The sequence below is a fragment of the Adelges cooleyi genome, unplaced genomic scaffold, assembly GCF_023614345.1.
Source record: "Adelges cooleyi isolate 19-005CV unplaced genomic scaffold, UGA_ACOO_1.1 ACOO_flye_CR_arks_rails_tigmint_CR_PRNA_108, whole genome shotgun sequence".
NCBI lineage: Eukaryota > Metazoa > Arthropoda > Insecta > Hemiptera > Adelgidae > Adelges > Adelges cooleyi.
The window spans coordinates 9,065,654-9,090,201 of NW_026095761.1; the positions used below are offsets into that span (position 1 = coordinate 9,065,654).

At 29.6% G+C, this 24,548-nt stretch overlaps 1 protein-coding gene across 1 annotated transcript in view; it reads right to left on the minus strand.

Annotated features, from left to right (window-relative positions):
• The window catches only part of LOC126842813 (orexin receptor type 2-like), a 103,403-nt gene extending 81,647 nt beyond the window's left edge, over positions 1 to 21,756 (minus strand). The window contains exon 1 of the mRNA XM_050579987.1: positions 21,513 to 21,756. Coding sequence (XP_050435944.1) covers positions 21,513 to 21,518 — 6 coding nt within the window. The 5' untranslated portion in view covers positions 21,519 to 21,756. The remainder of the gene's footprint in view (positions 1 to 21,512) is intronic.
• Between the last annotated feature and the right edge of the window lie 2,792 nt (positions 21,757 to 24,548).

The window sequence follows — 24,548 nt, forward strand, 5'->3', positions numbered from 1 at the left end:
AATATTAACTTTTTTAAAACGTTCATAAGCGTTTACGTGTTGGCTTAACCAATCATCCGAAACGAATCGAGTAGATCCTGTTGGTATCGGTTTAATATACTTGACCGAGGTATAATCGCTCATAATATGTATACAAGACATTGTGCGGGTAGAACAGTAGAATAATGGTAGCTATTGTGTGCTTCTAGACCCACGAGGAAAACTCCGTCCTTGGCCGAGTACAATTCACTTAAATCCTAACTGAAATTATTTTTATTTTTAATTAAATATTGAAAGAGACGGTTTTATATTTCTATCTATTAAACAAACCATGCACAATAAAGCGTAGGGTCGCGTCGGTTCGCTCTAAATAGATAATATCATATTATATCTCCGACAGATTAAAGCATCTCAGTAGATCACAAGTCTTTTACTAAAAGTGCTTTATCTAAACGCTGTATTAAATGACATAATATGTTAATGCAATATCTTTTGTTTTAAGAATTAACGACTATCGGTGGGTGTCAACTAGGTAAGTTCGTGTGCAAATACAAGGGCTAGTTTCTGTTGTCGGGAAATTAATAATGCAGTGAAATTAGACCGGCGTGTCGCTGTCTATATTAAATATTATGGTGTGATGTCGTTTGAACGTGACCAGCTCGAAAGAAAACCCGAACAGACCTAACGAAAATTTCAGTAGATTAATTTAAACGGCAGCGCTTAATAGACAAATTATATGTACGTAAATAATATACAATATACAAACACCGGTAGACCGACAACGCGGTATATTTTAAGGCATATGCGTGCACGTGCTGCGTCACGGTCTTTAAAGAAGTCTTTCCTTGTCAGTACACTATAAAATAAAATACATACACAACTTACAAGTGTATTAATACTACAGACATAATACCACATTAACCCGAGTGTAACATGAGAATATTATGATAATCATCGACTAGACAGACGCGACGGTTCCTATGGTATATTACACTATTATTAATAGTTCGGTTGTCCAATGAGGAAACAATATTGTTTATAAAAATATCATAATGTAATGATTAATATATCTTATAATGTAATGTTTTATATGTTTATAATTAGTGGTGATCATAATAGTATAGCAAGTTTCAATGTATGCGCTTATTATTGTTTTTTATTTCAAAAAATAAAATGTTTAATATTTACATTTTGTTGCTATGGATTTTTTAAAAAAAATAATAACGTACGGTGTTTGAGCAAAGGAGGATAAGTGAAAAATACGTTTCATGATAAGAGAAGTTGACCGTTTTCCTAGCTTCAACATAAATTTCAAATAAGCTAGTTTTAGTTGTATATAATTGCACATAAACCACGGTTTATCATTAGTGAAGTAAGGTTAAAAGTTAATAACTTTTTATTAACTGTACTAGTTTAGTCAAAAGAAAATACATAACATTTAAATTCCTTTCTGCCCAAACCCTTGATGTAGATGGTTAAAAATTAAATTTACAGTGGTTGGAATTAATCATTTAAATCGATTTAATTTAACTTAGACTTATTGATACTTGTTGTCTATATCTGCCAACACTGTATTTGTATTAGCTAATATAAATGGCCAAAAATGAAGAACCAACAAGCCATTAAAGTAAAAAAGTAATTTGAGTATTACGAAAAATCATTATTACATTAAGTGTTCTAAACAGTTAATGACAATAAACGAATAAGAATATGGATCTACAGTGTAAACTCCACGCGCTGTCTTTAACATTATATTATATTTCATATATTATGAAAACTAACTATAAAGATACATAAAAAACTTGTACTACAAAATTATTGCTATTTTTAAAAGCTCATAAAAAGCGAAAAATAATCTGTTATGTCTATGTGAAACTTAAGTATTAATAAAACATGTTTAATATAATTAACGTTTAAACGGCTTTATAATGTGTTAGTAAAATTATTTATGAGGTACTTTTAAAAATGCCGAATACGGCCCTTATACTAACGTTTCTAATGTTTACGCGACGTTTAAAAATAATATAATTAAGATCCTTAATCAAAAGTCATTATACACTTTTATTTTTTAACTAGTGTCTAGTTCTATAACTTTTAATGTTCGAGTTCTTCAGTTCATAGAGAAATGGTGTCGTTCGTCGACCGTCAATAGAATACAACCGTATTCAATCTTTATGGCGGTATTTTGATTTTATATTTTATTTTGACAACATAAACTATTTAACACCTTTCTTGGTATTCGGTTTGATTACTTAATTTTGCGCTCTTACAATTAATACTCCTCTAAAAGACCTCAATCTGGTTACTATAGGCACACATAACCTATAATAATAGATCCGTATGTGTCGCTAATAATTAATATCAAATAACTATAAAAACCTAGTCTCACACGGTAAACATATAGCTCGCATTAGTGTCTGGGCATACACGCTAAACGGAGCCTTTGGATGTATGTTTTTTTTTTTTATTTCTATTTTACTATCAATCCCAATTCAAGCACGTTGCCAGTTACGATTAACACGGTTTTCACGTTAAGTACAGTTTTACTTAATTTAAACTAATTTATGGCAATTTTGACCAAATAAACAGAGTTAATTATTTAGGATTTACAAGTTCAGTTTTTTCCTTTTGTTTTACTTAATTCTAATTCTAACTTCACAATACCCGATAACACACTCCGAACTCTGTTACGATTGTTCAGTTGTCTGAACTTATACAGTTAATTTTTTTTACTGCGCAATTGTACGATTATTTTTTTATTTACACGTGCAGTTAGTTTGTGTAAACCTATATTATAAAATTGAGCATTTTTAAGTTACTTACAACTATACTGTTTGCTCGAGAGTTAACTACCGCCAATCCCAGTTGAGTGGGTCTTAGGGGTAAAATATAGACAATATATTTTGTTCAATGACAAAGTTTAGTTAGTGTATTTATACATTAGTTCGTACATATTATTTTTTTTTTATAAGCTTTAGCGATTTTTAAATAAAAAAAGACTGCGGGAAAAAATCTCACGGTTTCAATATTTAATATTTATTTTTCTAAAAAAGGTTTATGAGTTGCAGCAGTTGCGGATTATTTTTTTTTTTCAATTTATTAATTAAACCGCAGTTCAAAACTTCGCTTTTGCCGATTTGTTATTTTTTAATTTTTGAGAATGATAACGCTCTATAGAAATATATAAAATTGACTATGCAAAAACCGATTACAAAAATGTTAAAAATTGAAACCGCGAAACGTCTTTTTTTTAGTTTATTTTACAGTTTACCTCTTAACCCTATAGGTGTCAAGCCAGTTAATTTTTTTTTCTTTAGAACAGAGACAACTTTTATTTATGGTCCTTAAATAATAAGTAGAAGTCAGGAGTGTTATTAGTCTATATCCAAGATCAGAGCCTGATTTACAATAAAAGTTAACAAAATGTTGTGGTAGTAATAAAAATAAAAATAATAAATTACATTATTATTTCCCGGTTTTATTGACCAATAATGATACATATCATCAGATGTTTTCTAAGGTACCCGTTGTATGCGGCTACAGTTATTGTGGTTGTCGTGAAATTTATGAACCACAAGCACGGTATTATGTAATTTACTATAATGTAGTTTCGAACGACTTGGACGATTTTCCCTGCAACGACTGCCTACTACTATTGTCCGGTTTTAAACACAAACTGCTGTACATGCGGTGGTTGCTTATCTGACAAGTGTGACGGACATAATATTATATAGATCCATCCACGCGGTAAAAAAATACACAATGTTATGTAAATCCCCAAAAGAAGACACAACAATGGCGAGGCTTTTAAGCGGTGTACCTAATGCTATGTCCTATAATAACACAGCGAGTCTTCGAAATTTATCAGTCGTTTCTCGGCATTGCACGTGTCACTGACTGGAATTTATTACAATTATTATTAAAAAAATTAAAAATCACCGTAAGGTTCATTATTTGTTTGCACGTTGTACACTCGGCAGATCTAATATTATTTTTAACGCTAACGTTTTGCGACGATAATTTATTGCCCAGATAAAACACAAGTCACCGTCCGCTTATTACAAACAACTTGTAAGCTAAAAAAAAAAAATTTACAAGCTATTATACAGTAATATTATCTGTACACACAGTTTTGGACAATTATACGCATCTCATATTGGCAAGAATATAATTCTATGAAGTCGACCGTATTAAAATCCCAAATTTTTATTTTACAGGCTGATCGTTGAAACCATTACTCATAATAATTAGCAACTAGTAACTGCACGAGACGAAGATTGTAAATTCATCATTTTTGATGTTGTTTGTTTTGGTTACTATCGCTTATTTCCTCTTGGCTCTTATAGTATAGCAAATGGCAGTATATATTATTGCTTATTGTATTTCCTTTCAAGACGGCTAGGTTATTACTAAGTCATTGTTTTGTATATGTTTGTTCGAGTGTTTAATGCAATTGCGATTCGTCGAAACCTATACTTTCGGGCTGGTTAGGTATGGGTGAGGTTGTGCAAAGATTTGCATAATTCGACGCTTACAAGTGTGATCAATCGTGAAAATCAATTTGTAACCTAATAATAATAATATGATTGATGCCAATCAAATGTACATAACACAGATAAGCTTGTGCGACTTCTATACTATCGCATGAAGAAGAGAGGTTACGCCTTTGTTGTATAATTTTTTATACAATAAACACACAAACAAATCAATTACTCACCTCGCCGAGGGCTATAATTGCTATGTGAAGTGATCACCATTACAAAAACCCGCTGGTTTTCCATTATCGAATGATTTGCAAAATCCTAGACAGTTAAGTATAGTCGTGTGCGTCTGTATGTTATGGTTTACGTTCTATTCATGGTTCCACGATGGGCAATACCACATTGTAAAGATATAAAAAATTGCCGAGTCGTCGTGGTAGTCTCAGTGCGGTTGTGTGTCAAAATACAATTTTGAATTTAAAGTTTTTTTATCAGTTCCGAACGCCAAGACTAACGCGGGAACTGCTTGGAAGGAAAAGCTGGCCAAAGAATTTAATTAATCAAACGGAAATATAAGAAAGAAGAGAAGTCGGAGTGATGGGGCTACAAATCGTGGGGTCCTAAATTGTCCTACTTACTTTCAGATACTACTACAACGTACTGATATTTAAAAAAATAATGTTTTCTATTGTTTTTGTTTTTTTTTACAACAACTTAGGTTAGATAGGTTATAATAGCATGAAATTTCTAAACGTGAAATATTTATATATTTATTCGTAATGTTTATTATACAATTTCATACTTCATTTTAATGATTGCTCCCAAGTCGGGGTGAGGCAAACGCGTTCGCTATAATCTTTTTTACATTTTATGTTGTACTTAAAAAATTGTTTTCGTCTTGTTGACAAAATAAATATTGTGTAGTACAGTAAATAAATATATATGGTATTGTCACTTTCAGAAAAATAGTTAGCTGACAGTTCAATTGACATTGTATCTGCAATTAATTAAAAAAAAAAAGTTAATAATTTAGTTTGAACATTATTTTAAAATATTCTTATTTATCTGCTATTGTAATGTTCTAATAAAAGCCAATATAGTAACTTTCTCAGTCTGTTTTCTTTAAGTTTTTTTATTGGAGAAATTTGATTGTGTTATTTTCATTAATCTTTGGAAGAAGTTCAAGCATAGTACTTTATTACTGCTTTTAAGTTTTACATTTTAATTACAACTTTGAATCTCCTTGTAAATTGTACTTATAATATATATGTCATTTCACGGTTCTGATATCCTGTTTTATATTTTTTTAAAAGAAGCTTTTATTGTTATTGGCAATTCAATTTTCAAACGGTTCTAATATTACCACAATCGATATAATGTTCTTTGCATTTATTTATATCAAAATGCATTGCAAAAATGTAAAGTATTATTAAACTTTTAATGCTAAAGTCATAAAAAAAGAAACACAGCTAAATAAACACAGTATTAAAATTTTCTAAACGATCGGAGTATGATCATCATAGTATATTGTATACATTTAGACTTACAAGTACAAAACTGTTTTTGCATTAATAATAAAGTGTAAATGTGTCACCTGTCTGTTACTACATTGTCTATACGAAAATTATATTACTTTGTCACAACATTTATTATCAAATACTTCAAGTGCATTGTAACGAAATTCGTTTTGTTACTTCTTAAAAATTTGTTTACTAGGCGTATGCATACCCAAAACTAAGTTTTATTAAATTATTCTATGAATTTACAGATAATTGATTATTATTTATTAAATATTTATGATAAAAAAAAATCGATATTGCTACTTAAATTAGAAATATGGTACTAATTTTTGCAAGTCAAAGGGTCGGTGCAGATTTGGACATTGGCATTTAATTATTAATATAAGAACAATAGCCTGTTTAAACATAACTTTATTATTTTTATATTCCAAATTATTCTTTATTACTTTACCTATATACTGTTTTTTCTTAAAAAGTTTTTATGCGATGGATTATAATATATAAAATATTATGTTATTTAACTTTCTGCTCGCTTAAAGTTAAGAAAGTAAAAAAAAAAACTTAATTAACTCAAAACGAACTCTGCTTGTATTCTCTACCGGTTTTAGTGCGGACGTACCTTCTAATGTGATTTTCCGAAGAAAATATAATAAACTCTTGTATTATAAATAAAATAAGATGCACGACGATCAATAGATACCCTTTGATGATTCGATTTAGCTTAATATATGTCCTGGTACATCTGACTTGTTAAGAACTCGGCCAAATCAAATTTGTTAAAAGGCATATATGAGATGTCTGCCTTATGTCTACGGTTAGTAAAGTATCAAAAAAGAGAGAGAGATAGAGATATCATGACACTAGTCAGTATATATACAAAGAACGATTTAAAAACGGATTCTAACTATTGTTAATGACATAATATTGTTGTAATGCAATTGTATTTAAAGTCTAAGAAAAATGGTGTTTAAAGCAAATAAAATGCAAAGTATCAACTTATTACATAAATGATAAAATGTGTGAAGCTCATATGAATTGGGCACGGGCTGCTTATTTTTAAAATTGTCTAAATATTTTTGTCATTGTTGAATAACCTACAAAGGAGCCTAAGTGCATATAAAGACCATATGTTTTTTATTATGGAATACTCGCTTTTTAAATCGAGCGATTATTAAATGAATATACATAATTTGGTAAAAAATATAAGTAACTAGTTAACGGATGTCACCATCATATTAATATATAATGATATTAGTTGGCATTCGTGGATTTATGATAGAAATAATTTTACCTAATACAATGTATATTATGTAATTTTGATAAACTGAAAATTTAGGTTAGGTTATATTAGTGACACGTCAAGTTAATAAGAGAAGATCATAATATTTTAAAGGTTATAGCCACTATTTAAATGATTGTTATTTGTTTAGTTAATAGTTATCATGTATAAGAACTACTCATTACTCATTACTCAATTAATGCCTTTTTTTTAAATTAACATTGAAAAACTTTTAATTGGTGTGTTAAGTGTTACAATTTCACAAAAATAGATCTTTAATAAAAAAAACTGGTGTAGAGCGTTTAAAGAATCACCCATTATATTTTTATTATATTTGTGTCATATCATGATCCATATGCGTCCATCGAAACAGCTGGTAAAAATATTAACTAATTTCAGCGTGGAAGCGTTTTAAGAATGAAAAAGCAATTCCATATATATGATGTACTTATCGACCAATTGTATATAAATATAAGCATACTACAATAACGAGACAGGATGTATTGTGTAAGTTTAATGTTTATCTATATGTTCTACGTATAGTATTTTATTATAATAGTGAAGTCACTATTATGTTCGCAGCTTTCAAAAAGAAAGTAAAACATGCGAAATTGCATAACGACAACTCATGACATATTTTATTGACCAACAAAGGTTCATATTATTATAATTTAATTCCCTTAATGGAATAACTAGATAGATGTAAGCCTATTTTTGGATTGAGAAGATCAATAATCATTACATAGCTTTGTAATTTATTGAGTGAATGGTTAAAAAAAAAGGTATTTATATGATAATAACCCGATTCCAGGGATAAAACTATTGACGGTGGCCTTTTAATAAAATGTTTAAGCCTCATATGAATGAAAGCCGTGACCCGGACTGGTGATTTTGAAAATTGTCTACATCTTTGGTTTCTATTGTTCAATTGAATAGTATTACTACAGAGAAACCTACATACTAAGGCATAAGTGCATCAAAAGACTCTGTAATGGAGATGATGTATCTCTTGGCTCAAATCATTTTTTCGATTGTCACTAAAACATAGAGGTAGAATATTAAGAGTATATAGAGCTCACTTTATGACAATTCTGACCTGTCACTTGACTTTTTTTTAATATTATATCACGGCAAGCTTATAATTTACGGCAGCTGCAAAAATAGGGTTGTTGAACTTAACGAAAACAGAGGGGTGTACCGTGTAGCTGTTTTACAGGAGATACAAATATTTTGAATACAACTGCGGATGAAGTCTGGTCACGCCTATGCACCAAAAGTATATTTTCGTTCAGCCATTTGATGTTTTCATTACATACCACGAAATGTCTATTGAAATTTATAAAGACAACACCTCTAAATCTATCATGCCACTAACCAGCTCTTTTGAACAACTAAATTATTCACCACTGAAATTCGAATCGTTTACAAATAATTGATTTTGATATATTATTTTATTAAATCGTTAACTAAGCTCACTCCCAAATGGTGTTGCGCTAATTGCCAATGTTTTTCTCGTTTAGAACCATCTCGAAATATCTATGCGATTAACCAGACTGTCCAAATTATTCAAGGTCGACTAATCGTAATAAAAAAAAAATATCTAAATAAAATTCACAATACTAGTATACGGATTTCCATTGAGACGGTCATAAACCCTATGGCGATATTATCAGCTAACACCAAGTGACCATTAACAACAATATTTAAAAAAATATATGTATTTACAATATTGGCATAAAATTAGTGTAAATCTACATTGGTTCCGAATGAGACGGTTAAAAACTACCATGATCGCCCTTACACAACAGACATAGACCAATGCCAAAACTCTATTATCTTTATAGCTGAACTATTTGACGCATTGGTTTTTTAATTAATAAAGAAACAATATTGTATAGTCTAATTGCAACGCATGCTAAACCGAATGTGTATGGTAAACGACCGACACGTGTTATCATAGTTAATGGTTGCCTCGAACACCAACGAACTATAATTATGTATTAACACAACGTTGTTAACATTGCCTATAACATAAAGAAACCGACGAGAGCATGCCGCTATAATGTAGAAATGCGATTGTAGGCACACATAAAACGCATACAATACAAAAAATACCATTGACATTACATAAGAAAATAATATAAAAATAAAACGTGACATTTTTTGCGGTAACGTTCAGCCCATACAATTTACCTGCAAATTTGACAAAACCCTGTTTTTAAGCATATATTTGCTCAGCCTCATTGGCATAATGTGTACATAGTAAGGAGACGAGATAGGCAGGCAGAAATTGAAACAATTTTTATAATGTACAATTCTTTATGTAGATTAAGTTATCAGGAATTTAGGAAAAATAAGTAAGAAATCTGATAGATAGCAGTTTGTTTTATAACTATAGAATGCCAACTCATTGAAATGTATTCTTTCAAACAAAATAAAATAATTTAATAAAGATGTTGCATTTCCGCTACAATGAGCGCCGAAGGGTTAAGTACCTAAGATAAGAGATTAAAAGAAGAATTGATTAATAATTATGCCGAGGTACAAAATTTGAATTTAGAAAGTCTTGGTCGTGTTTTATGTCTCTCGCTTATTTTAAATTAAAATTAAAATATCTAACGCTTAATTCGCTGTTGAACAACGTGGCAGTTAAAAAATAGTAATAATTTCTTTGTATCTTTTGTAATTGACGTATTCCAAATGCATACAACATTTTGCAAGTAGCGTTGATTCAATAATATAACATTTATCTCAGTTATTATTGATAAATTAACACTTTAGTCCTTCGGTACTAGCCCGGCGAGGTTAAGGTGCAAGGTCCACGACATTGTGATGTGGCTGAAATCTTCTCTTGCAATTCGAGTAGGAGATACAGCTAACATCATTAATCCTACCATGGATTAATAACATTTTTATGGTTATTAACATCATTATTCATACGAGATGCGCATAAATAATAAAAATGAATATATAATCCTAAGATTAACCCTTCCTTCATGCGCTGTTAATGTGCTTGGTACAACTAACGGGATGCCTATACGTATGTATTATTCGAAAGCATTTGTTAGCACTAAAATACCCGTTACCTATTAGTGATAATAAAAAAAATAATTGCAAGTTATTTGTAATAACTGTAATAATATTTTTAATATGATTTAAGTTTGAACACAACGAGTATAATAATAACGGATACCATAATGCAATATGTTTTTAAAATAAACTGACATTATTATAATATCTTCTTTGTACATATTGCCACAAATGAGGACACATTAAATATGTACTGCACCCGTATTTATTACCCAACCGGCAACCACATTGTTCATTTCAAATAATTGATAATAGTTGTTCAATTATCCTTATTAAAATATTATATATTGTTTATGATTTGTGTTTTATACTTTGTAATTATCTATTATTGTTATGGTTAATTTGATAATTGATTATGATTTTTTTTTTAGATTTTGTTTAAACAAACACTAGCGGTGAACATACGTTTAATTAAATGGGTTTGAATATGAGTTAAGTAAAATCTGGAGTAGTGCATTTTGACAAGTTCGTTGGACCAAAAAAGGAAATGTATGTGAGGGTATGCACAGTGTCCTCATTTGAAGACATCCAACATAAAGAAATTAGACTGAGTGACTGAGAAAAACAAAATTTTGTTTCAAAAATATTTTTCTAGGTTCCTTAGTACATTTCTCTGAAATTTCAAATAAGTTAAAATAATTTTTCTTTTGCAAAAAGAGGATATTATATTGACGATAAATTGCACATTCCTCAGTGAAAACAACACTGAGTTGTGTTTTTAAGCCTATACACGTTGAACAGTGTACATTAGTTGCGTTTGTGTTTCGAACATCTATAACAAGACACGTTCATTTTCGCACATGGCTTTCGGTTTATCACATATTTATCGGAAGACAGCGTAAAACTTAACATAAAAGAAAAAGTTTATTACTTCTGGAAGTAAAATAAGTAGCGTCGTTTTCCGAATACCGATATAAACAAGCTCTTCGGTTTTATTTTTTTTAATATTCTAAACGAATGAGATGCTCTTCTAAATGCAACAATTTTCCTTAGTACGGTCATGTGAACACTGTCAACAATGTTTATTTAAATTCTACAGGATTTTACTTAATTCTACTTAATAGTAAAATATATTATATCGGATGAATTATGTATGTCAGAAGTATTCTCAAGAGTCGTTAATAAAATGTTATCCTATACCACATCAAGCGCAAGTATAACAATAAAATGTGCCAAATCAATTATTTATTATACCACGGCACTTTTTTTGTTTTTATTTTTTCCAAAAAGTCGAATGGATTATACTCTTGTGTTGTACTAACATAATTAGGTATCTCTGATCACGATTTCTTAAATCAAATTTTAACATTGGGCCGTGAGATTGACAAATATCGTAAGACTTAAAGAATCAATAAAGCAACTTGAGTTATTACTTATTTAAAGTGTGTATAATGAACAGAATGCTTATATTAAATACAATGCAGCCTATTCCTTTGGTTGTATTGTTGAACGTTTAAAAATAGTTAACATATTTTTTATACACAATAGTAAAACATGTAGTATATAATATTTACATAGTTTGTTACTTGAAAATAGAAGTCAATTCTCGACTTCCAATCTATATGAGATATAACACGGCAGTAGTGTATTTATAACACTACTCATAGCATAGACGAAAATATCTCTCTAATGTGTAAATAATATTTAAGTGGCAACGCAACGCCGGCCATAAATTGAATAGCAGTTCAATTACACAACGGTCGATATCGCGCCGCCAAACGGCTGTACTTAATTAGACATTTAATGCACGTCCATTGTAGACTTGATAAATAAAAAAAGTGATAGGCCTGTCAGAGTTCAATAGTTACAAAAACACACGCGTCGACCACGTTGTAAAGCGTTTGTTTATTTTGTTGTATCTAACAACTGCATAATTATATTAATAGGAAATATAACATTATCGTAATAATTTGTTTGTAAAAAATGAAAACAAATGTATACAAATATCAGGCGATGAGTAATTTTTTTTTTTTAGGAGGTTTCTGCTATGTGTATCGGTATGGTTGCACATAAGACATAATGTCATATCGGTTGACATCATAATGTAAACAACGAATGGACACTCATAGCAGAAGTTGTCCGGCGGGCAATAATTACCTTACAAGATTTGTGTATGTATCTATTTGGAAATTCGCGGTAATTTGAAAACTGGAAATTAAATAATTGACCACCCAAGGACTTCGATAACAAAGCGGTCTTAAATAAATAATATACTTTAGTCAATTCAGAGTTGTTTCCCACGCGGTATCGAAGTCGCTCAAAAGACGGTACATTGTACACACTACACTAACAGCTGTTATAAGTCTTAAAAAAAAAACTAACAAATTAACAAAGCCTAATTATTACAATTAAGTATGAGGTTTCAATATCCACAGAATGCAGTGTATAACGTAAGAGTAAATATTATCATTATGTTATTATTATTTTTTTTTTTAATAAAATATTTTAATTCTAAAAAAAAAATAGTAGCATATAAGTAATACGTTACTAAATGTACATAACGTCATTTCAACGAAAATAAACAATTTATTTAAATAAAATTGTATGGGCTGTAGCTTGATCTTTGTGAGTCTTTAAATCATTTGTATCGCACAATAACATTTAAATGTAAAACTTTATTGCAATCGTTGAAATGTAATGATTAGTAATAAAACATCTATATTATCCTTGTTAACATTTTATTTTTATATTGAACAAATTCGTTTTACATTATCTATCTATACTTTATATCGAGACAGAAGTATTCATTATTTTTCCCACTCAGCGTTACCCTTCTATAATTTGTTCAATTCGCGTTTCTCCGTGGGTTGCCTTTTATTGCTTTTGAATCGTAGTCCGCGGAGGTGGACCAGATACGGTACGTTTAATCTAAAAGCCGGTAAGTATGCCGTGAAAAAAAATGCTTTTTAGTTTAAATCGTAGCCTAGGTAATGAATCGGAGAATTCGATAATGCGTCCACCGCATTGCCAACAGCCGAACCGTTCGATGGCGGTGGTATTGAGTTAAGCGGGGTCCCCGAGTCAGTCCCACCTCCCCAAAAACCAGTGGTCCCCAAACGATGATAAAACGAAAAGTATAACATACAGTCCTATAAGGCACGTGCACGAGCACAATGTGAGCATTTGAGTTTTTAAAACACCCTCGTGTACCGTTCCCGTCTCGCCGTAAATTACCCGGTTAAGTCCAGTGAACAGTCAGTCGACTGTTATGGTAAAAAGGCGACGAAAGTTAAGCTATTGCAATGGTCTACCAGTACAATACAAGAATTGTATTTATATAATATATATATATATATATGTACGTCTCGGATATGTCGCATCGGGTCCAAAGTCAACATTTTTCATTTCCAAAAACCGTCGATTTACACCCCAAAAACGTCTACAATAATAAGGTATAAACATACCTTAGGCGTGCGGTGTGCCAAAGTGGTTCAAACCGATATTGTTCAGCAACAAAAAATTATTTAAAACGTCCTATTTCGTTCCGAATATGGTGTACTTGTAAGCAAACAAACTAGGTAAATGTAAATGTCATTTTTTTTTTTTTTTTATAAATTATTTAACAACAGTTTTCGATTTCAATTGAAACGTTTTAATTATAAAATGTTAATTTACACGCTAAATTAATTCTGTCAGTTTTATTTAAAAAAAAAATACATTTACATTCGCCCCATTTGCTTACAGTAACACTATTTGTCTAAAATGTTTACAAAAAAAAAAAAAAAATTGTCGACATTAAAAATTTCAGGGTATATTATTTGCGTCCCAGATAGGATCTAAATTTATGTACGAATATCGTCCCAATGATCCTTTAATATGTCCAAATGTTAAATACTATCAAATATGTTAAGTGATAACAAATATTCAATTGGTAAAATTGTTGTAACTACTTAGACTTATATATTGTTTTAACATATTATGTTTTTTACCAATAAGCTATCTATAGTAAATACGAAGAGCTTGGTGTCTAACTCGTGATGAGATGCTAGCTGTCATTCATAATTGGGCAACTCAACATTATCACTTTACATCACACTATTGATTATTTTGTACTATTCGAAGATATACAACATATTATAGATAATAAACTAGATTGCTAATAAATGAAAAATAGTCAAGTCACCTGAATCAGCCATTTTTGTGGAGGATTGGCTCTTTTTACAATATATGATGTGTACATAATAATAATATGACGAATATAATACAAAATTATCATTTTTGTGTAACACTATCGCTAAAAATTATTAGCTATCAGGAAAAATTAGTTGTATAAGCCACACAAATACTTCTTACAATAGCTTTTACAGCGGTTTCACTAGGTTTGAATAGCCCTTCTCAGATATAGTTTGCATACATATATTTATTGAACTAAAAAACTACAATTACAATTTTTTTTAAATTTTTTTTTTAACTAAGCAATAGGTACTTGATGCAAATAAGGACGATGCCGTTATTTGTTTTTTCTATTAATTACTTAACTTTTATAATTTATGATAATTAACTGTTATGTATATTGTTTATCAAATAAGTTTCTTATGCTTAGTAGTGTATAGAAAGGTTAATTAAGTGTATATATGATAGCGAGAAAGGGAAGAGACGAAGCTCAATGGCTTATATGTATATATATATATAGCTCGGCGAACTTAACCTTAGCAAGAGGAGCCTGTTTACAACTAAATCTACAAACGATTTATCATTTTTTTGTTTTTAGTTTATTTTATTAAGCTATAAGTCCTGAAGCGGTCTTATATTGCAATGTATTAATAACATTGTATATGAAATTCGAAGAAAAGTTCAATCATAAAAATGATCGATAGTTTCTAAAAGAAGATACTCGTTGTAATATTTATGAATCATTAATTGCAGAGAAGGGGACATGTCCATAAATACAAAGAGGTACAAAAAATGTCCAGATAAGACTGGGAAGGAACTAATTGTAAAAATGAATAAAAGACCTAATTATACACCGCTTAAAAAAAATCTTCTCGATATTTTCCAAAAATTAGGATAAGCGTGCCTGTTGGCAGCCATTTTGAATTTGTGAACATGCCACCTTTCTGCACTTGATTTTAGTAGCATTTAAAAACCGGATTTAATTACAGGTCAATTTATATATTTAATATTAAGTGTCTAGAACTTATATATTATTAACATGTATTATAACAAAATGTTTTTTTTTAATACATTGAGCAATTAAGCGCAGAAAAAGGACATGTTTTCTTTTGCGCAAAATACAACTTCAGTGGCTGATATTGTTTTTGAAATCACACTTTTTATTTCTATCACCAATAATATTTTTTTACAATTCTCCTAATAATTGACTTACAATTAATTTGTATTATCTTTGGAAAGAGTGTATTTTCACTAAAAAGTCTACAGCGAATGTTGAGATAAAAAAGAAATAAAATCTCCTGCGTCCTTGTTATTTGATGATTTTCCGATTCAATTAGTTTTTTTATATATTGTATACTGATTGATATAAAATTGTATGAAATTGAATGTGACAATCCAAATACTTCTGGACACAGAGATCAAATACCAATAATAAAGAAAAAATAATAATAGAATACAAAATTATATATCTATTTCAAGTTTACATTATTATTTATTACTTAATTGATTTATAACCAATATGATAGAGGTAACTCGGCATCGATAAATGAGCGATTTCTAATATTGTATTAATTTTTGAAATGTTTATTCAATTTCCAATGTTTTAATCTTAAGACTAGCTGATTTATTGTCTTTCATAACCGTAGGTTTTAACATGTCATCGTGCTTAACAAATCAATAGAGTTGCCATCAGTCTGACGGTATGAGATTAATAGTAAGAGCAAAAACAATATCCTCTCATTACAAAGAATTTCAAAAAACGATTACTATATACACCATAATAATAATAATATAAGTTCAATCTCTAGGGTTCAAATTAAAATTAATAGCACTCATTAAATAAGTTTTATAGTTAAAAAAAAAATTTAATAATTTAAGAAAGTAAGATGAATTATAAGATAACAACTTTTAACCATCCGGCATTCAATGAATGGTTCCAATTCGACGGACCGTTTGGAGGCAAAAAATATAATTAAAAAAAAAAATACTCAGACTCAGGATAATAAATAGTTACAATATCGCAAAAATTTTTATATTTGAATCGATAAAATGTATAATATAATAAACAAAACTATCGAATCGTAGACATATTTTTCAGTTATTCATTTGTTTAATTGATTTCACTTGTGTATGGTAAATTTACTAACTGTTACTCAGAAAATAATTATCACGAAATTCTTAAGATAAAATCATAAACACGTTTTATTAAATCATTAAAATTAATATTACTAATACCTAATAATGGTGAGTAATGGTTTTTTATAACATTGAGTTTCCATGAGCAACCGTTTAGTTTCATCACAATTTTTTCGCAGTTGATAACAAAAACCGAAATTCACTTTATTTATATTTCAACTACTTATATTATTGACTATAATTTATTTTACCTATACGAATACATTTTCTCTATAATGATTAATGAAAATCCATAACGTAAAATAATTCAAATCTTCCGGGTTTTATAAAGCTTTTTATGTGTGTTTTTTATAAAGGTTTGATATTGCCATACCATTTTTGTATAATTATATAATACTTAATTAACATATTTGACATTATGTAAAGTAAGTACTCGTTTTAAAACAGGCGACGTTTTTAAACTCTATTCAACAATGTTAAGTAAAAGAAAAAACACAGTTTAGTATCAATATAAATTATACTATACTTTTCTCTAATTTTAGAAACATCAATTGTAATTATTAATAAAATATATTGTTTTTAATTAAATACCAATTAGTCGTTCAAAAGATATGAAGTAATCTCAAAACTATAGTACTAATTTTATATGAATATTGTTACTTATTATTTTTATACCTATATAATGTGTATTGTACATAAACTTGTTTTCTTAACAGCTATTAAATATAGTAAAACATAATCTTGTTTATAATTACATAATGAACCACTAACGTGCAAACTACTTAGTTTTAAACGCGTAGCTTTTTTATTACATTGAGATTTTATCATGAATAGTTGACACAAGCCTGAAATCTTTTTTTTAATGTTCTAATCTAAAAGTAGAGCCGTATAGCATGCGTTACTTGCTCTTCAGAGAGTAATTTATGATTAAAAATCATGTAATGATCAAAAATTACTCAAAAACTTGAAAATGACATTAAATTGTTTAAATAGAATAATATAATTACGACACGTAATATGTATTTTTTAACAATATTCCTTAACGTTTTAATTTCAGAATTATTTTTTTTTAAAGATTTTGAAAAGTAGGAAAATTCATAAAGTAGGAATTTTTTGTGACTTTCCAAAAAGGGCATGAAGACGTGAAATATAAATAGATGAAAAAGTTTTACGTTTATAAATATATTATTAAAAAATAATCATAACTATGTCACAGTTGCTTTTAATATAAAACGCAATGGGGTAGAGGAGGTCACAAGTTTTTTGAATTTTTATAACTGTTAAAAGTGACAAAATTATGTACAAAAAAAAAAAAGAAACTCTTTAGTGAGAGTTTCGATTAAACATAAATATTATTATACAAGTCATATAATGTGTTATAATTTGTAATCACAAAAGGAATTTAATAATAAAAAAGTCATATTATACTCTGTAATATAGGTGACAAATATATTTAATATCATATTGTCACTTTTTTTGTTAATATTTTACCGCCAGTCCAATTTTTAGACTTTGAGTCCAACAATAAGTACTACAAAAAGAAAAAAAACAAATAAAGAAGAAGTTTCAACTCCCTTTCTGTATAAAGAAATATTGATATTTTTTTGGTCTTTAGTATCCTATTGGTAAAGATATATTTCAAATAAATGCAGTATTAAGTAAAATATTTTTTTTAAAGTGATAATAAATTGTGTCTTTGCTATAAAATTTAAGTCAATTTTTTAAGATATTTTTCGCTGTAATCACTGATTACGTATATTTTTGTTGAATTTATACATGTGTGCATTAAGTAAAATATTATGTGTTTCCATTTTTTAATAACAAACATGACTGAAGATGACGCCACGTCAAAACTAGTAGTTGCATTGTAAATCTTTTAATAGTCGACTTGGCCAGTTGTCTAGTTTTTATAACATGTATGGTAATGTCTTTTTAAAAGCAATTTTTTCCTCGATAAATCTAAAAATATGTTAACTAGTTTGTCCTCGGAACGATAGTGATTTATTTAATTGTAATATTAATAATAATGATTATTATTATTAATTGTAATTGTGACTACAATATTGTACTATTTGGCGGTAAACATTTTCGAGGTAGTTTAAATGATCGCTTTTTAATCGAAACAGGTGTGGTCGTCGTCAACTAAGTGAACTACTTATCATCGCCGCGCCGGCTGCGATTACTAATTGATAATAATTAATAATTATACAACAACCATAACAGCGCGCTTGTACTGAATTCCGAAAAAAAGGAAAGTAACAAAATATAACATGTTCAAAGAGAGTCATAAAATCGACAATTTTATTTTACAACCTCCTGAACCCTTTCTCAGCCCAAATGTTTTACTGAACACCAACTTTTATACGTATTCATGTATTATACGGTGCATACCATGATACAGTATATTATAATATTATATACCTTATTATACTCTTTTTCCTAAGTAATGTCATAATACAACGAATGCGGCAGTAATTAAATTCCGTTCCAATATGTTATACGTGTACACTAAAAACCAAAAAAAAATAAAACAAAACAGTAAAACCCAACGATAAATGCCGCTTTCGTTGAAAATATACAGAGGAAACATGCATTAAGAAATTACAGGATTAAAATATAAATTAAGAACAACTCGTCCAAGGACCCAACAAAAGTTATAACAGCTGCTGCTGTGCAATTTTCTTTTTTATTAAAGCTAAATAATATAATGTCGTCCAAAGACACGTCATATTTACTTATTTTTTTTTATAATGTTTACAGGCATACGAGCGAGTTTAAAGAACGACAAAAAATTGTTGTCCGTTTTGGAACAGCTGCGAAATTATCATGTTTCTTTTTCATTATACATATTTTATATTTATGTATTTTGTATGATACATATTTATTTATTTACGGAATTAATAATTTTATTTTAATATATATTATTACAGAATTACCGACAAAAAGAACAGTATAGGAAAAACTTACAAACTAACAAAAACATTTTTACAACTACACACTAAATGTTGACTTAATGTCACTTATACTACAAGAAAATAAATCTAGTTTCACTGAATTTGCAATAGGCATAAAAATATTTACAATTGAGGATAAATTATAATTAGTACGTATATTTTTTTAATTAAACAAAAACATATTAATATAAGCTATCGGAAATAAAAGTGGATTTTTTAATTTTTTGTCCTTGTTTTTACGATCTTTGTATCTCTAAATGTTTTATTTTATTTTTTATTCACTTTTATTTGAAAAACATAACAGCTTAAAATCTGTTTAAATATAACGAAAAAACGGTTCAGAATATCGACTTGGTGTCTTTATATGTTATATAGTTTTTTCGTCAAAAGTAAGTATATAAATTGACTACCCACGGCTATTAATAATTGTTACACTTTGATCTTTTTTAGTTGTACAAAAAAACATTCTTTATTTAGGTCGTTCGCTTTGTTATGCAATGCCGAAACGGCACAGCAGATAATTGTTTGTTAATATCGCCGTAAATATGTATTTTGGTCGTTACAAAATAAATTGAAATCAGGGATTTTGATTCTGATCAGAAAAGTTTTAACTTTTAAATTATGAAAAAATATCGGTCACGTGGGCAGATTCGGAAATTACTTAAATCGGGTCATGATCTCTGGAATGTTTATTAATCCTGTTTAACAATCCCCAATTGCATACTATCTGCTAATATGAAGCTAGTCTTTGCGTTCTTTTTTGCATAGAAACAACAATGAAATATTTTTAATCAACGAGCAGGAGCATCGAAAGGGATGCAGCAACTCTAACATGCTTATATAATTTGTTCGTTTGTCGTCAGATAAGACCCTGACCCTATATATATATATATATATACTCACTTCCCCTCCCAACATAACTTTAAACTCTTATAACTTATTATCCGAAACTGGTTTTCAACCAGTCAAAATTTGTAGTACATTATTCTAAATTTAAAAAGTTAATGAAGTATATGCGTTGCCATTTAGGTTTCAAAAGTTGCTATCAAAAAAGTTTGGGGGGGGGGGGGGTAAAAACAAAAAAAGTTGTGAAAAATTGAGATCACATTGTACAAAAAAAATTTTAATTTCTTATTAAACCCTGTGAGATATTGAGTGACCCGTGATACAATAATCACCCTGTATATTCAATATGCAAGACTTTTTTATTTTAATTTTGCATATAAATAATTTTCACTTTTTTTTAAAAATCGTTTTAACTTAATCAATGGTCTTTATTCACATTTTAATGTTGTATAATATAATACCTAAAACCTATTGTAGATTTTTGTTTAACACAATGTCCTACAATAACTGATGTTTTTAATCAAAAATTGTGCATTGGAATTTTTAGGTAATAACACTATTCGGTTTTGAGGTATTCATGTCATGTTAAGACTTTTTAAGTTTCAATAAAAACGTGTTTCCATCAAGATACTCTACACAATAACAGGAATCAATAATTAAATGCTAATTTGACTATTTATTAGACACCCCAACAGAGTAATGATTGATAATTATTGTGACTGCAATTTATTTTTCCACAATAACCTGCCTCCTGTTCCTGATCAACTTCCTAGCGAACGGTGACGTATATATTCGTACAGGCATTTAAGTTAATATTCTCACAGACATTTCGTAGGTAATATTATCCAATAGTTACAAACTAAACACGGAACAAAATGTATTAATGTCATCCGGCTTCGGTACGAGTTTCCAGAGGTCCACCCTAAGACCCGCTAGTGTACATCCCTCTCAACATATACATTTCATTCCTTATTGTTTCCCTTGACAATCAGGAGACACATTCGACACGAGCCGGTAGTGTATCGTCGCGACTGGGACGGTAATGGGCATTTCATACTATGTTATACACACATACATATACAGATTAATAGATGAATTTATAAATGAGACTCACGGTCATTGGTGGCTATTTTTCGTATTCTACCGGCGACGGTTAAAGCTCCGGCGCCTTCTTGCCCGTCATCGAAAAACTGTTGTCTGCGTATGGATTTTTAAAGGTTTCTTTTTTTTGTCTTTCTACTCTTCCTTTATAATATCGAAAATTATTATTATTAATATTATTTTCTGTATGGTACACCGAGCACATGCACGCACAAACGGCGACGACGGTAAGCGTGGCACGCGGTTGCCGGCAACGGACGAACGCGGCTTTGCGCGGTAAAAGCGTGCCTCGTGTCCGCCTCAAGATTTTCGCGTACTCGCCGCCGCCTACAGTGCGCCAAAATCATCTGCGCACCTCACACTTGCACATATTGTTAGTTGTTGTAGTAAATATGTATGTATAACATATAGAAATCATCATCATCGCTCAACGGGTACCGGTTAGGTTACTCATTGAGCTGGTATAGGACACGGCCTCCGACTGTATTATATTTCGTAGCCAAATTTGACGAACATTTCTGTTATTTTTTTTTTTTTAGCAAATTACGCCCACACGGAAAAAACTATATAGTTGGTACAACCATAATTATGGTCAATATAAGACTCAATAAATATTCTAGTCGGAATAACTAAATGTTTAGTTGTATTTACTATAAATATAGTTGGTCCAACTGTTTATTTAGTTGTTCCAACTAAAATATTTATTGTGTCCAATATTAACCATAATTATGGTTGTCCCAACTATATAGTTATTTCCGTGCATGTCAATTTATTGCCGAGGGCGAATACGGACAGGGGTGACACTAGGGATGATTGTCCGCACCGTTCTAAAGAACAAAACACTTAAATTAAAATTATAGTATTTTACAAATAACATCACGGTTGGTAGTGTAGCACTGAAATTACAGTCTATTCAGACATATCTACAATGAAAAATACAAATACACAATATTTTAAAAACACTCAATACTAAATTTAAACTATTATTTCCTATTGACCTTTTCAGTCGTGAATATTTAACTAAATAAAAATTTAACATTTAAAAAAAATAATAATAACATAATATCCGTAATGTAAAAACCCAAAAAAAGTAAAAGTCCTATTATATAGGTATCATCACTATTACCGAAAGTGTTAAATAGAGAACTAAAAACAATACGCCCTCGCCGTTAAAAAGCTTCAAATTCAATACTGCAAAAACTATGACTGGGCGAGAACATGGATAATGCCTCCCAGAGAGAATTTTATTATTTTTTTGTAAAAAGAAGACAAAGTGACCTTCAACTGTTAAATAAAATACCTAAAATGACAAAAAATCAAGATAAAATACTCAGAGAGTTATTACAGTATATGGAAATTGAATTTTTGAAAGTCGGAAATTAATTCGACCTAAAAAAAAATAATAATAATATCCGAAAACTCTAGGAGCGCAAACTCTAAGGAATGTTTTTGTGGAAAAAAACGATCAGGCACCGGAACCCTTTAGATTGAAAATTTCAAGCAAATGGGTAGAATTATTTTCCCGCTTAAAATACAAGTAAAATTAACAGTTTTCATTGGAAAAAAATTGAGTATTCCATCGAAAACAATTGTTTTATTCCTGATTTAATACGTTTTAATAATTATATCGATTGAAAAATATCTCGTAATCAGAATGAGATAAAAACAATTTAATAATTTCAAATGTTCAATATTTGTTTATAAAGAAATAATTATTAATAATATTAAATAGGTAGTCTTCGTTTATTTTATAAACATAAAATATATTTCATTTTAAATCAATGCACAATATTTTTCATTATATTGAACACACGGTTTTATGGTAGCACTGTTCCATAGGCAGCCTCCATCACTGCGCTATGTCGGCTCGCGGCTATCAATGTATTTAGTTTAGGAGTAAAGGTCTATGGGTTACACATTATTAATATATATATTTTTTTATTATAATGATAGCAGAAATGAAAATAATAATAGAATAACAATTACTTTCATCATCATTATCATTATTATCATTCATCAATGGCATTGTAACGGCAAAAACATATCCGTCGAACAGTATAAAGCGCCAAAAGGCATGTTCGAAGTAATTGGATACATTAAGGTAGATACCGGCTGCAGCTGTCTTTTTATTTAAACTTTACAAACAGTTTTATAATATCCACAATTGGCAATGTGGTGACTTCTACCGTAGCAGACAGGCTACTTCATGTAAGTAACTTGTGAATTTAGAAACAAGTCACTTGCAGCAAAATATCAGCTCCTAGAATTTCTATCGAAAATGTTGCATTTGCACTTGCTCAATATCGTTGCACTTTCCTCACTTTGCATTTAGAATGTTGGTCGTACCATATCGTAGAAAAAATTATCTGAAAAAACAGATACAGCCCCCAAAAAAAAGACATGTAAACATTTTTTTGAAACTCGTGTTCTATTAAAAACAAATAACGTTATGTAAGTAACGTTGTACTTTTTAAGAATAAGTAATATGTCAATTTTCATGTGATTAATGGGGAAAAATCAACGTAAAAGTTCCAAAGTTACTAATTTTCGTAACTTTTTATCTATTATAGTTATTACTCGGTTTTGTCCCTTACAAAGTAGTTTAAAGTGCACGGAACACATACAAACAGTCAGGATTTTCCAAGTTTTGTGTCTCGTTTATATTTCAGTATTATGCGACCATAGACACCATCTTTAGATTGTTGTCATAATCTAAAGGAAGGGCGATGAAAACAAAATTACCAAAATCTTAAAGACGACCAGCAGAACAATATATGTATTTTTATTTATAATACGAGTATATGCACAGCCAGACCGCTCTATACAGTACATAACACAAGTGCGGATCAAGTAAGATGACGTGAGAGTAATGTCCTACAGTCTATCCTCGCTCGGTAATGTCGCACGACCTTAGTAGAATGCTATTATACACCATAAAAAACAATTCCGTTTCAAACCACTTAAAATAAAACCATTACCAACAACAAACAGGTTGGTGCTGTTCGATGAATTAGGTTGGCGCCAAAATATTGTCCCGCAGTTCAAAATG